This window comes from Arachis ipaensis, chromosome B2 (genome assembly GCF_059453495.1).
Source record: "Arachis ipaensis isolate K30076 ecotype BB chromosome B2, ASM5945349v1, whole genome shotgun sequence".
Taxonomy (NCBI): Eukaryota; Viridiplantae; Streptophyta; class Magnoliopsida; order Fabales; family Fabaceae; genus Arachis; species Arachis ipaensis.
This window is the reverse complement of record NC_142437.1, coordinates 2,003,717-2,020,376: the sequence shown is the minus strand read 5'-3', so window position 1 is coordinate 2,020,376 and position 16,660 is coordinate 2,003,717. Positions and strand designations below refer to the sequence as shown.

At 28.5% G+C, this 16,660-nt stretch overlaps 1 protein-coding gene and 1 pseudogene across 1 annotated transcript; one reads left to right on the top strand and one right to left on the bottom strand.

The window, feature by feature from the left end:
* Positions 1 to 281: 281 nt before the first annotated feature.
* On the bottom strand, positions 282 to 4,946 carry LOC107626543 (palmitoyl-acyl carrier protein thioesterase, chloroplastic-like). The gene is made up of 6 exons (XM_016329445.3): positions 4,638 to 4,946; positions 3,401 to 3,537; positions 2,396 to 2,509; positions 971 to 1,142; positions 816 to 884; positions 282 to 551 (listed from the first exon to the last, which is right to left on the bottom strand). The coding sequence occupies exons 1-6, from the start codon at positions 4,944 to 4,946 to the stop codon at positions 282 to 284; spliced, it is 1,071 nt and encodes a 356-aa protein (XP_016184931.1).
* A 9,563-nt stretch (positions 4,947 to 14,509) lies between these two features.
* Positions 14,510 to 16,231, top strand: LOC107626542 (epi-neemfruitin B 7-O-acetyltransferse L7AT pseudogene; annotated as a pseudogene).
* Positions 16,232 to 16,660: the final 429 nt, after the last annotated feature.

Below are 16,660 nucleotides of genomic sequence, written 5' to 3'. Positions count from 1 at the left end.
ACTTTATAGATTAAAATTGTATAAAGAGAGTATAAATCTTTTTTATAATTAATTTTTATTATTTTATTATTATTTAAAATATGAGTCTTAACTTTTTTAATTTCTCTTTTATCCCATAAAAAAAATTTATAAACTTACATCTTTACCATATAATTCACCTAAAAACAATTAGGTATAATTTATTATTAATAACCATTAAAATTAACACCACCACCACCAACTCCCCCCCCCCTACACACACAAAAAAATAAATAGAGACTAATGCAACTCCCAGGTCTCAATTAGAAGTCTTTAATGAAAGCTTCTGGAACATGATTAAAATTGTCAAAGCTATTAGTAGGTTTGGGTCTCCACTCAGTCCTTCCCCTCAAAATCTCAACACCATCTTCAGATCGAACCATATGATTGTACTCAACGTTATTATTACTATTATTATCGTCACTACAAACTTCAGTTAGCGACTGTAACTTGCTGTCTATTTTACACTCCCTCTTGAATTTCAAACTCATGGCAGATAACTCATAATTCATCAAGATTGATTGTGGAATATTCTGCATATTTCAAATTAAAGGTAAAGACCATGTTGTATCTAATTAAATAATAAAGCCAAATCAGAACAAAATGCATATCCTAAAAATACGATAATAAATATAAAAATTAATTTTTTACTTTTATTTTTTTTTAAATTTAAAATTTACAGTCTAGAATCTAAAATTTAGAATTTAAAATAAAAAATATTTTAAAAAAAGTTAGTTGATATTAAGTAGAAAAAATTAGTTGTCTAGTTGAATTCTAATGGAAAAGAAATTAATTACCTCTAAGATCCAACTAATATACTTCGCGTTATTGACATGAAAATGTATATCTAAATCACTCCATTTTGGCTGAAAATTAACACGAAAATGTTATATAAATTTAAAAAATTAATCAATAATAAATAATTATTTATAAAAAAAGGAAACATGCATACCGTTAAACCAGTACAAATATAATCTGCTGTAGTGTCATCAACTTTAGGTATTTTTTTGTCTTCACCTTCTATAATAATTCTGGAATTTACAATATGGGGTTCATATTCCCTTCTGACTTCTTCCGGCATTTTGGATAATCTTCTTGTCAATTTGTTCATCAAGACACAAACACTGGATAGAAATCAAAATCAATTGATTATAAGTTTTCTAACAAGTTGTACTAACTCTAAGGTGGTTTCCATTGAAACGTACACAAGCTAGAGAACACATGCATGAAGTCGCATAACATAGTAGTTGGGGGAAAGATTATTTTTCTAAATAGTTACTGTGTTAATTAACTAAGTTATCTAACAATTCCAAATAAGTACCAAGTTTGATTATTTGAGCAAATTAAATAATTGCACTTAGTGATGATTTCTAAATCAAACAAACAGTTGCCTTTAATTTAAGAAAAAATATAGGTACCAATATACTATCTATCAACTTATTACCAACAATAATTAATTATTATATTTTAAACACATGTATAAAGAGATACATCCAAAAAATATATATATAAAGACAGATACAGTCATAAAAAAGATATTTTTGTTAGACACATCCACAAAGACACTTTCATTAAACACAGTCATAAACAAGAGTTGACAGAAGTTGACAGAAACGCTGTTGGTAACGTAGCGGGATTGTTTATTTAATGATCTAGCTAAATAAATAACTCATTCTTAAATACTCCTTATTAAGTGAGAAGTGTTGCATTTTTTATTTATTAAAAAAGTTTTAATTTCTTATTTATTATATTTTATATTAATTGTTCAAATTTAAATTTTAAAATTTAGACTTTAAAATTTAAAATTTAAAATTTAAATTATTTTATTTGTTAATTTCTTTTTTTTTTTACCCATAACTGTAAGTTAATTTTTAGGTGCGGGTTGAATAGTGTCCAAAAATTATCAAATATGAGAGTTTATATAATAACTTTTTTTAATAATATCTCTATTAATCCTGAAAAAAAAATGAATATTCGTGTATGTAAAAGTGTAAAATTAAAAAGATATTACATACATAATTATTATATATAATAATTTTTTTTTTCAGAATTTTGGCATGAAGTTTTTACCGGATTTTAGCCTTGTACCTTAAATATTAGTGTAAATTACTATTTATGAAACAAATCTCGTATAATACTATTCAGTATTCACACATACATGTATAATATTATTTATCTTTATGTATACATACTATTTATAAATATAATTTCCATTCAATTTTTTTCTGTTAAAGTTTATTTTCGACAAAGACAAAAATAATGTCATATTTCCTTTTTTTTTTTCTCCCAACAAGAAGATCAATTTTTTTTGGTTTGACGATGATTGTTGGAAAGTGAGGAAGAAAATTAAATTTTTAAAAGTAATTGATTTATATACCTTGAGGCTCTATTCAACATTTGATTTGTTTTGAAATCTTGCACACTCCAATTTAAGCGCAAAGCATTCTTTCCTTCTGTAGATAACCAAGTTTCCACTTCAACTACATCATCCCTATATAATACAAATATATTTTCATGAAACATAAGGAAGATTGCAAGATTTTTTTTTTCGGATAAATGTCAAACACAAATTAAAAGAAATTAAATAAGAAAATATTACAATAACGTCCCAAAAGAAACTATAAGAGTTCAACGAAGACCAGACCTAAAAAAATTCCATAAGGCTTAATATATAGAGAGAATATATAGTACATAGACTTTTATAATTACTTAAGAAAGCAATATGTTGCTATTTAATTTGTATAAAAATATTAGGTGAATAAGTTATTTTGATAATTAAGTTTAATTAAGTCTTTTTTATATGTGTCTCTTTTTTGTTTTTTAATTGATTTTTATTGTGTTAATAAACTCTTAATTAAACTAATTTAATTAAACTTATTAATTATTAAAATAACTTAATCATATAATATTGCGCTAATTTGTCAACATAGCTAAAAACGAAACTAATAAACAGATTTATTGTTCACGTAGTACTATGATTACATGTTATATTCTATGTGTAGAAATAATTTTCACTTTGCTAATATATTCATAAATTAATTTTGAATAGAAAATTTGAAAAAATTATTAGATATTCTCGATGTACACTATAACTCTTACACTAATGTATTAATTGAATAATAAATTATTAATAAATATTTATAACAAAGTCATTTGAGGTTATGTGATCTAAACTAATTAGAAAGAGTAAATTCTTTTATCTTATTACTCTTAAAATACCTAATAATGATAATTTATGATGAATGTATAGCAAACTTGTTTCATAGTCAAAAATCAATCGACCTCCTATAAACTACTCAACCAAATCCAGTGATATATATGTTATGGAGTCATCGTAAAGATATCAATAAGATTAAAATTATAAATATGTAGGAAGACTTACCATTTAGGATAACGATAAGTCGAAAGCTGCATTTCAGTATATACCCATACCAAGTTCCTTTTGATCATTTCGTTCGTAGAACCATTTAAATTATTATTGTGGATCCCAAGTGTCTTACAGTGATCAATCATAGAGCTCTATGAAACAAATAATAGAAGCGAAATGAGATAACAATATTATTGTATATATGTTACGGATATAATGTGAATGATAAAGGTTAGTTAAGTTAGTCATAGTCAAGGGAGTTATAAGTTTGTTACTAGCCTTCCCTTTAAACTAGATTATGTTCTCTTAGATATATATATATAAGTATTTACATATAGTTTCACTGAATTTTTAATTAGATTTTTATATTTTCTTGTTTTTTGATTGAATTTTTATATCATATTAGATTTTGTAATTAAGTTTTTACTGTGACAAAAACGATAGAATTAATAGAATATTTTATTAAACAAACTGAATATGCCTAATACTTTACTGAATATTCTGTATAATTTAACAGAATATTCCATTAATTTTAACATTTTTATCACAGTAGGACTTACTTACAAAATCTGATATAATGTAAGGATTTAATTAAAAAAAATAAAAATTTAATTAAAAATTTGATAAAATTATAAGGACAGATAGAATAATTAAACCTTTAATATACAACACAAGATAAATTGGATGTCAATATATGTATGTGAGCAAATCTATTAATATAGATATTACACACTACAGCAGATCCGCCTCTTAGCAGCGGTTTGCAGGAGGACTAGTGGCGGTTTCTAACCGCCGAGAAACAAATTGCCAGCGGTTCAAAAACCGTTTCTGTATAGGGCGTGGACATTTGATTTTGCAGCGATTTTGTTGAACCGCTGGCACAACCGCTGAGAAACCACTTGATTGGCGTCGATTGACTTAACGGCGGTTTGAAACCGCTGTTATTTGGCCAACAGGATTTTCAAATGCATTTTTTTACAATTTTAAACCGCTGCTGTTCTATTGACCGTTATGTTTTTATATATGTATTTTGCGGTGATTTCAAACCGCCGCTATTCGATTTTCCCAAAAATTTAAATTTATCTTCGGTCATTTGTGTGCTTTGTAAATAATATAATAACTAACAAAGATTACGAATTTCATGAATATAAAATTGAGATCAAATTGTTTACTTTATTAACCATGTCCTAATTTGTTTTCATAAGGAGCTCATTTGTATGATTAAGAATGATGATGATGTTTAAGGACAAACCTGAAAATAGTTCATCAAAGTCTCAATAGATGCCACTCCGTTAGCATCAACTTCATATGATCTGATGGTAAAATTTTGACGAATAGAAGATATGGTAGCAACTCTGGAAATCTTAGCATCATCATTATAATTTCGGGCATTTGCCTTAATTTGTAAGCCACCACAAGAAGCACGCTTCACTCCAAGTCCATGTCCTTGTCCTAGGTTATTAGTGCCACGTTTGATGCCCTCTTTTGTACTATAGTTTTGTGATGGTAATTTAACAGTGTGAAATGCACACGCTGAAGCAGCAGTAATCGGTGCCACCATAATGATTTCTGCAAAAGAATAATTAAGAATTCGTTAATGTAAACATGTTTTATGCATAAACACATTATTATTATGTCAATAAAAATAATTTTGCACTCTTATTACAACCTAGGTAATCATTCAAAAAGAAGTAAACAAATTTAATTGGATGAAACGTAAAAGATTTTACACAATTAATACATTAAAAAAAATTAAATATTTGTATGTTGTCAACAATAAAACAAATAAAAATAATAGTGGGCAGTAGGGAAACAGTTTCTGTTAATTTTACTTTTGGAATTGTGAAACTATATAAACTAAAAATCTAACGCTATACTAATACATACATGTTTTGACACTTCTAAAACTGCAGAAGGAAAGTAGCAAAGTTCAAGAATATAAATGGGTTCTTTATATAGGTTTCTTTTCTGGAATTTTAAATGCATATTCGTGGAAAAATAAAAGAAAACTAGGAGCGATTGACAATTTTCCAAAGGGAAAATATCCGGAACCAACATTTAGTATGCTAACATAACACGGGATTCAAATATTTGTGATAGAAAAAGTTTAAGTGTTATTTAGAAATTATTAGTTTATATTATTAAAATGTTTAATTTAATTTAATGTATTTTGATTTTTATTTATTTAGTTACTAATTGGATTTTATCTTTATGAGCTTAGGATTTTTTCTTATTTTAATCTAATAAAAGGTTATAAATATTTCATAAACTATTATAGTCGTGACATATTCAGTGATTAGAGGTGTGAAAAACACTTCTTTTAATTTTGTGATGAAATCATGATGTAGTAGACAAGTGAGGTGAGTGAGTTCCTCTCTTATTGCATTGGAAAATTGGGTAGAAGGTTGAGGAGTTCTTTAAATCAATTCTCAAATTATGACGTGTACAAATTAGGTTAAGGAGTTCTTTTCTTATTATGTCAAGAAATTAGGTAAAAAGTAAAATAATTTTTTTTATTTTCAATTTCAATCTATCCCTTTTATTTTCTATTTTAATTTTAGTATATCTTTTTTATTCCGTTTAAATTCTTGTCTTTTTATTTATCTTCTATTTTTTTATAATTTGATATCAGATTTTAGGTATTAGATTAATTTTTATTAATATATATTTATTTTTCATATATCCTGAAAAAAAAAATCTCTCAGCGTCCTTTTTCATCTTCTTATCGTCCTTATCTTTATTTTAGATGTTTTGCAAGAAATACAACAATTTTTTTTATATAATTATTGTAAGTATTTTTATAAATTTTAAAATTTTTATTGTAAGTATTTATATAAAATTTAAAAAATTTTATTGTACTCGAACTACTACTTATATCTTGCAACGAGTATAACTGAAATAATGAATACAATTAAAACTTTTTTTATTATTATTGTTAGTATTTTTGTAAAATTAAAAAAAAATTGTAAGCATTTTCTATATAATGAATACACGGTTATAAAAATACTTAAAAAATTTTGTTGTACTCAAGATGCAAGTTAAATTTTGTCAAGTTAGCACAAATATTGTGCATTGAATTAACGAAACTAAATTGTTGGACCTTCCAATAAATTATGATATAGTGTGTGATTAGATAAATCGTGTCAGCACAATTTGTGTGTTTGGTAATGCTTTCCTATCAACCATTTTTGCCTAACACGATTATTTAGCTTTGGAATTGTTGCTGCTTAAAAGTTAAAACAGATATAGATGCAATCAAATCTCATTCAAAACAAGTGGCTAATATTGAATTCACTTTATTTTATTTATGTAATTTATCCTTTCTAATAAATGGAATTTATTGTTGGTGTTTGGTAGAAATATTTAAATTCAAATCGATATAAACAACATCAATTAATTGTAAATGCATTTTTGCAGAAAAATGAAAGAATGTTTGGATTGACAATTTGGCAAATAGGTTACTATGCGGAGAAAAATGAACCTCTTTTATAAATAGAATTTATTGTTAGTAGTCGTCGAAATTAGTTGTCCGATAATATTAGAGAAATTAAAAAAATTAAAATTTATTTTATTTAGCATCTATTATGGTTATGGGTTAGAATCACATTGTGTGGTGAAATTAATGCGGTGAAATTAATGCGGTGAAGTATAATGCAGTTAGAATTAAATGAATGTTTATTTAGGGTTATTTTAGTTGTAGAATTTATAGTTTAATGATGTGAATGTGTAGTTGGGATTATGTAAGCTGAATTTGAGCTTAAGGTTGTTTAGCTCATGAAGTGTTAAGGGTTTTTCAAGGTTGAGCAAGATTTAGGGTTTATTGAGATGAATTATGTAAAAGCAGATTTCATTTGACGCTATGAGTCTATGACTGATGTTTAGTATGAGTGAAAAATTACAGCATTGACATGAATTTTTTACCATGTAATTATTAGTTGATGAATTTTATTTAATATGTGTTGTTGATGTATAGTATATATATTTTCATATGCTATAATTATTTTTTAATAATTCAATAATTTTTATAATATATAATTGTTTAACAAGAATGAGTAACATTTAAAATAAGACTATAAATATATATTTTCATATGCTATAATTATTTTTTTAATAATTAAATAATTTTTATAATATAAAATCATTTAACAAGAAAGCGTAACATTTAAAATAACACGATGTAAAGATGTTAAATAGATTTAAAAAAAAAAGTTATTTAGGAAGAATATTATTTATTGTAATTAAGATGTTAAAATTTGATTTAATATTTTGTTTTTTATTAAACAAATCTAGAAGAAATCCTATACTTCATTATCTTTCGTTAGGGTTAGAAGTGAGTCAACCCCATTTATAAGTCAGTTCGAACTCGACTTGTTAATAGTTCGATAAGCTGTGCTTATGGGCTGATGAGCCGAACTTGAACCTGAAATTGAGCTCATAAATTAAATGAAACAAGTTTGAGTTTGGATAAACTCATCTCATTAGCTCGTGAGCTGACTCAATTATATCTCTCTCAAAATATACTCGCACAAGCAATCCACGCTCTACCAACTAGAGGAATATCAAAACAACTCTGTTAGATAATCAATAAGGAGTAGAGTTAACTTTCTGTCTTCAGCCAACTCTTATTTCAATTGTTTAGGCTGCACCCCAAGATCCATAAAAATAAAACATCCACCATATATTAAAAAAATATATTCAAATTATATCGAAAAAAATTCAAATTATATGAAAAAACATTCAAATTACATAAAAAAAATCAAATAATATTAAATTCATTCTCAAGTGATGATGGATATTTTTTTTTTGTAAAAAAAAAGCCGCATTATAAATCGCAATATATTTTCTACCAACGGATGAAAAAAACATCCATAATATACTAAAAAACTAACAATTTATATTATATCGAAAAAAACATCTTGATTATATAGAAAAAAACCTGAATCATTTCAAAAAAAAAATTAAAATCATATTAAATTCATTTTAAGGGGTTGTAGATATTTCTTTCATTGTAAAAGAAACATCTGCATCATAAATCCTAATATATTTTCTACTAAGGAACGAAAAAATATTTATAATATACTAAAAAAACATTTAAAAAATTATACCAAAAAGAACATCCACAGTATACCAAAAAATATCCAAATTATATCGAAAAATTCAAATTGCATGAAAAAATCCAAATCACATCAAAAAAAGATTGACGGCGACGGAGGGCGCGATGTGATGGAGGATGGCAATACAAGGGAAAAATGACGGAAAAGAAGATGACAACTACATGCAGGGTGGTCGATAACGTCTTTGACGGTGCTGCATGGATGGTGCGAGCGTGGACGACATGGGCATGGTCGAGAAGGGCATGGACGCCACGGATTGTTCCCTCGCGGACTAGTACTGATGGAATGCTCAATGGTGAGCAGCGGCGAGGAGTTGGTTGTCTTCCGTCAGGAGCTCTCCTGCGATGGATGATGATGCAACGGCTGAGGATGACTGGTGCAAGGACAAGGCGCGACGTGTAACAATTGCGACGGAGGATGCGCGGCGGAGAGGCGCGGGAGTGGGAGAGCGGGCTGCGATAATGGCGCGACATGCAAGAAGAGATTGACACGAGGAGGCGCATGAGAAAAAAAAACGGAAGATCTGTATAGTGATTTGTGGAGTTAAACTCCAAAATGGTCCCTGAGATTGGCGTCGTGCACTAAAATCGTCCCTGAGATTCCAATTGTACCAATTACGTCCCTGAGATTGACAAAAGTGCACCATATTAGTTCCTGACCCATTTTCTATTAACGGCGTGATGACATGACTTGATGACGTGGACTGTAAGTGACACGTGTCACTCCATGATTTGGCCACGTGTAATGATATGATGATGTGGTGACCAGTGACACGCGGCATGCTGATGTGGATGGTTGTGCCACGTGTCGCAACAGTATTCGTCCACGTGTCATCCATTATGTCATCGTTGTAGATGCACCAAATTAGTCCCTCACTTTGCATTAAGTGACTCATTTTAGTCCCTGAAATTGAATGTCGTGCACCAAACTAGTCCCTTTACCAAATTTTTCTCATTTTTTTTTCTATAAATTCAAAATTCTCAATATTTTTTATTGCATTAATTTCAATTCTATTTTTTTACATGTTATTCAAATAAAATTGCTTTTATAAAATATTTTTTCTTTTGCGAATACCCCAACCACCGACTTGGAGTTGACGGGAAGGCATTTCAAGCACCTTCACTACCATCTCCGACCTCTTTCAGTGCTTTTATAAAATCTTTTTTCTCTTGCGGATACCCCTAACTGCCGTCTTGCAGTTGACGTGAAGGCATTTCAAGCTTTCCTTATTACCATCTCCGACCTCTTTCGTCTAGACTGCAGAGGTTGGAGATGGTAGTGATGGTGCTTGAAGTGCCTTCAATCTAGCTCATTTACACATAACGAAAATGTATATTTCATAAGAACAAAAAAAAATATTTATTTTAATTATTAATTTCTTGTTAAAAACACATGTTTTTTGATGAAAAAATGTGTCTAATCAATTATATAATAATTTTTTTATAATAACATATATATTACAAAATTTACTAATGGTAAATTATTAAAAAAATTATAATTAAAACTAAAATTTTAAATTTTTTTACGAAAGCACTTGTATTTAAACAATATATGAAAAAATAGAATTAAAATTAGTGCATCTAAGATATTGAAAATTTTAAATTTAAAAAAATGAGAAAAATTGGTGAAGGGACTAGTTTGGTGCACGGCATTCAATTTCAGGGACTAAAATGAGTCACTTAATGCAAAGTGAGGGACTAATTTAGTGCATCTATAACGATGACATAATGGATGACACGTGGATTAATACCGTTACGACACGTGACACAAATGGACACGTGGCCAAATAACATTGTGACACGTGGTACAACCATCCACATCAGCATGCCACGTGTCACTGGTCACCACATCATCATATCATTACACGTGGCCAAATCATAGAGTGACACATGTCACTTATAGTCCACGTCATCAAGCCATGCATGACATCACGTCGTTAATGGAAAATGGGTCAGGGACTAATATAGTGCACTTTTCTCAATTTCAGGGACGTAATTGGTGTAATTAGAATCTCAGAAACGATTTTAGCGCATGACGCCAATCTTAGGACCATTTTGGAGTTTAACTCGTGATTTGTGACTTAGAGTTGTACGACGCATATATGAAAATAGGAACAAAACTAAATTTTTCAAATTTTAAATTTAGGATTAAAAAAAATTGACTGAATTGATTTATATCTTAATTGGTCCCACTTCACCAAATATGCTCAAAAAATCCCACTTTACTAACAAGTATTGAAGACTAATATCGAATTATTTTAAGAAAAAGAATAATTATATCATAATTGATCCATGTACTTTGCTTCATTAATTATTTTAAGGGTTAAGTTTGATTTTAGTCCCAACGTAGAGGTAAAAAAATCGGAATCGTCCCCAATTTTTTTTTGCTACAAAATGGTTTTCGAAATTTTAGTTTATTTTAAAATCGTCTTTTTTACCAATTTTTTCTTTTTTATTACAAAATTATCCCTCAATAAAAAATTATAAAATAAAATGAATATAAATAAATAAATAAAAAAGAAGAAAGAAAGGGATACAGAAGTGGGGTTGGGAGAGAAAGAAGGGGCGTGAGAAAAAGGAGGGGGAAGAGGGGGGAGAGAAGGGGGACCGCCACCACGCTGCACCGCCGCTTTGCCGCGCTGCCGGCTGCCGCACCGCACCCCACCACTAGCTTCTTCTTATTCTTCTTTTTCGCCGCCCTGCCGTCCTGCCGCACCGCACCACCACCAGCTTCTTCTTCTGTGAATTGGATTTTTTGTAAAATTTTAGATTTTTTTGTGAAATTTATTGTGGAATATTGTTGTTGCTGAATTTGTTGATTATTGTTCAAAGTTCATGTTGTTTGAATTTTCTAATGATGATGATGATGAGGCCATGATGATAATGGTGGTGGTGGTGGTGGGTTCTTGTTCAATTTGGGCTTCTGGTTAATTTTGGTTGATTTTGGAAAAAATTCTGATGAAGATGATGATGACCATGATGATACTGGTGGTGGTGGTGGTGGTGGTGGTTCTGATTGGACGTAGGCATCTGTTCTGCTGGCGGTGGTGGTGATGGTTGATTTTGGGGTGAAGGGAGAAGAGTATTTTCGTCCGAGAGACGATTTTAAAACAAACTGAAATTTTGAGGACCATTTTGTAGCAAAAAAAAAGTTTGGGACGATTTCGATTTTCGACCTCTACGTTGGGGAGCAAAATCGAACTTAACCCTTATTTTAAGAAAAAGAATAATCATCTATTTTTTAATTTATGAAAAAACTAATATCGAATTATCTAATTAATTTTTATTAAAATTAAATGGTTAGAATAATGATTGATATTAATGTTCAAAAAAAATATATTATAGATTTTAGTTTTCAATATCCACGTAAATTTGTTTATCTATAATTTCAGAAAATGCTTAAAAACTTTTATAAGTTTATTATGGTTTAATTATTTTATTGATTCTTATAGTTTTATTAAATTTATAATTAGATTTTTATATTTTTTTAATTAAATTTTTATATTATTTTTAATTTTATAATTAGATCATTTTTATGTCAAAAATATTTATATTAATAAAATATTTCTTTTAAAACATAAATAGTCAAAGATTTAATTAGGTCCTTAATTATAAATGTCTTTAATTTGTGAATAAATATTTAGTTAATTATAATATTTTTTATATTACAAAAGACCTCATTATAAAATTAAAAGTATTTGTAAGAATTTAATTAAAAAATATATAATAAAAATTTAATTATAAATTTAATAAAATTATAAAAATCATTTGAATAATTAAAATTTTTATTAAATATAAGTAAAAAATAATTTATCAACTTCTTATTTTTTAATTTTTGACTAGGAGTGAGGACTATGGTTATCTAGACTTTATAATTATGGACCGAATAATCTAACTTAAACTTAATAATAGTTAAAACTCGCCGTCTTTTCCATTGAATGAGTTTAATTTAGTAGGTGCGAAACTTAAAAATTCTTCTCTCATGTCTAACATGCATTGCTAACTCCGCAACACCGTACTAGTTCATAGAAAGGATTTAATGGTATTTACATGGATTTGTACCTACACAACTAATTAATTATTTTAAGTTCAAATTATAGATACTGATGTGTTAAAATTCTAAACAAAACATTTTATTGAGTTAAATCTCAATTTGGCCCTTGAAATTTGATCCAATATTTAGAATGATCTTTATAATTTTATTGGCTTCAATTAGAACTCCTAAATTTGTAATTATGGTTCCGTCTTGTCCCTGCGATCATTTCTGTCACCAGAATGCTGATCTGTCGCAATTACATGACATAATAGACACTACTTAAATGACGGCGCATTGGTTTCACATCCAAACCCTTTGGTTTGGAAACTACGTAGTGTAAGGATTTTCTTCATGTTTTGCATCTCATGATCGTCGTAGTGGAAAGAAAGAGAGTTTTAACCAAAAAACAACTGAAACGACGTAATTTCTAAAGGGTTTGGGCGTAAGACCAATGTCCCGTCATTTAAGTAGTGTCTATCGTGTTATGTAATTACATTAAATCAGCATTTCGGTGATGGAGATAATCGCAGGGACAAGTCAGAGCCACAATTGCAAATTTAAGGATTCTAATTGGGGTTGACGAAATTATGGAGATCATTCCAAATTAAATTTTAGAGGTCAAATTGAGATTTAACTCCATTTTACTAGTAAGCTATAGTAATATTAAAAATATAATAATATAAAATTATCGTATTTAAATTAATATTTATAATTATATATATAATTAGAAGCAAATTTAAAAGGGGGCAAATCTCCCCCGGCATTTTTATACAAGATATTTGTTTAAAAAAATAAAAAATATTATATAATTTAATTATTTTATATGTGATTACTTTTTAATATATATGTGATAATTTTAATTTGAATTAATTTATTTATTAATATTTTTACTTAACTCATCTAATATTATATACTCAAATTTTTATATTTTTTAAATTAATTTTTATAAATTCATTTCTATAGTCATTTAAAAAAATCGTTTATTTTTTAATAATATTAAAATATTAACATATTTAACATTTATATTATTATATATATAAAAAAATTAATAATGACTTATATCTTTACATTGGATATTTTAAATATTTTTTTTATAAAAAATATTATTTCTTTTCTAATTTTATATGTTCATAAATTTTTTTATTTAGAAAATCCAATAACTTCATATCATGCATCAATTGCTTTTATATAGCAAAAAGGATAATACAAAAAAGAATAAATAAAACTTTATATAAAGTTCGGTTTCTTCGTATTAAAATTTTTGGATGTGCTCTTGCATATAATTTATAATTATACATTTATTATATCTAATATTATTTATTTATTCTATTAATAACTAGAAAATGTAAAATAAAATAAATTTAATTAAACTACTTTGTGCTAATTTTTTTGTTGTCTCATAAACATTTTTGAATAAGTTAATAGTCTTACTTAATTTAAATAAAATTGTTTTTAATAAAAAGACACATGTACTAACTCACTAAGTGGTTAACTTACTTATTTATTTAAGTAACTATGACAAATTAATTTTGATAGTACCAACGATATATGAAAAATCTGACAAAAGAACGAAAGATGACATGTATGTTTTAATTTGAATCTTGTTAGAGACTCAATTGAGTATTTGTACAATATGTATAATGGATTGTTTATTTGATTGAATGAGTTAAAAAATGAACATACAAGATAAAAGACTACTAATTTCTTAAACATAATATACCCATACCATCCAGAATAACCATCCGGATATCAGGGATAATAAACATCTGATATCCTACTGAATCGAACATTTTTAAACCCCATTATACACATTGTACATATACTCCATTGACTCCCTATACTTCCTCTTTAATGTATATTCATATATAATCACGTGATCATAAATTTTTCTAAAAAGTAAATGGCTCTAATGCTATATATATAGAGACATATCAACCAGATTAAAATGCACAACTACAATATAATTTTTCTTCTCAATCTCTTCATATAAGCTATATAGGGCTCATTATTTTAGCTAAACAATGGAAAAAATTGAAGTTGAAATTATTTCTAGAGAAAACATTAGACCTTCTTCCCCCACACTCTCTCCCTTAAGAACCTTCAAATACTCCATTTTAGATCAACTTGTTCCCTTTCCTCATGCAGTAGCCATCCTATTCTACACCTCACAAAATTTGTCTGAATTCCCAAAGAGATTAGAGTTGCTTAAACAATCATTATCTGAAACACTAACACTATTTTATCCTCTTGCTGGAAAGACCAAAGATGATTTCTCCATTGATTGCAATGATGAAGGTGCTAACTTTGTAGTAGCAAAAGTGAATTGTCCTATTTCAAAGTTTCTAAGGAAGCCTGATTTGAATTCGCTGAACATGCTTTTTCCAATTACTCCATACTTGGAGGAAACAACGACAGGAGCTCATGTGACTAACATTCAAGTTAATGTCTTTGATTGTGGTGGAATTGCAATTGGATTTTGCATTTCTCATAAGATCATTGATGGTGAATCAGTTAACACCTTCCTGAAGGTGTGGACAGAAAGAGCCGACACCACACGCAATTCAAAACCTTTGACAGAACCAAACTTTGCTACAAGTTCGTATTTCCCTACAAGTACTTTTTATTTCAGAGACTTGTCAAAGAAAAGCTGGGGTTCCCTTCTTAAGGAAGAAAAATGGGTCACAAGGAGGATTTTGTTCAAAAATTCAACTATTGCCACCCTCAAGGCTCAAATAGTGGCAAAATCTTCAACTACACGTGTTCAGATACTTTCTGCATTGTTGTGGAAGTGTTTCATGGCCGCTTCAAAGGCTCAATTTGGAATTCAAAGGCCTTCTATGGTGATTAACACAGTGAACCTTCGCCGAAAAATGGAAGAGTCTCTACATCCTGAGAATTCTATAGGAAATTTTTTGTGGTTTACAACTTCAGAACACATGAGTGAGCATGAGGTGAGTTTGGATGAGTTGGTGAGCAAACTGAAGAAGTCAGTTGAAGAAGTTGATAAGGATTTTATTGCAAGATTGCAAAGTGAAAAGGAGGGGAGTTCAATCATGGAAAATGCTCTAAGAAGAATTAGTGGTGAAACATGGTCTAATAATAAAGGTGACGAGGCATTATTGGAAAGTTTAGCTTTTAATAGTTGGATTAACTTTGGAGGCTATGATGCTGATTTTGGATGGGGAAAACCTAGATGGGCGAGTAGTGTTGGTAAAGAAGGTAATTTACTGTTACTGAATAAGATAATTTTGGTTGATACTAACTCCAAAGATGGTATAGAAGCTTGGGTTACCTTGGAAGAGGAGAAAATGAAGCATTTGGTTTCAAGCACTGAATTACTCACTTATGCAACTCTTGATCCAAGCCCTTTGCCAGATAGCTCAAAATTATAGGCTTGAATCGATTCATTCTCTTCTTTATCATTAGCCATTAAATAAAATGTGGAACATATATATATATGATAGGACCACCACATCTTATTCATAATGGAAGAGAACGAATTGACTAAGTCACGTTTGTACTAAGGAGAAAATATTATGGTGTGTTTTATATTTTGAGGAGTGCTAGGGCCAGTAACTTTTGGTATTTGTAGCCATCAAATAGCCATCAATGATGGTTTTAATGGTGTGAGATTGGTGTGAGATTTCATCCAATGGCTCACTTTTTCTTGTTGGTTACATGCTGGCCAGAATTTAAAAAAGTTGATGGCCCTAGACTTTTCCATATATTTTAGTCAAAACTTCTTGTAATTCTCACAATAAGATGGGGTCATGATTATTATATTATGCTCCATCTTTTATATACAGGAAGGAAAAAATGAATCAATTTGATGCTTTAAGTACTGTTTTGGTTTGGTTTGTAACTTTTTCGTACTTCGGATGTTTTGAGATTTTGGATTTTTCTTTCCCTTAAATTAATGTTAAAAAAAAAGTGAATATAAGAAGTTTGTATTCATACAATTAAGAAGAGAGGTTAACAACATGTCCTATATATATTAGTCAAAAGAACTTGTAATTTCTATGGTATCAGAACTCTAAGACAAAGGAAATGAAAAATAATGTGTATATATTGATATGTACATGTTTCATGCAAACAAATTACGGAAATATTTGGTACCAATAAAAAT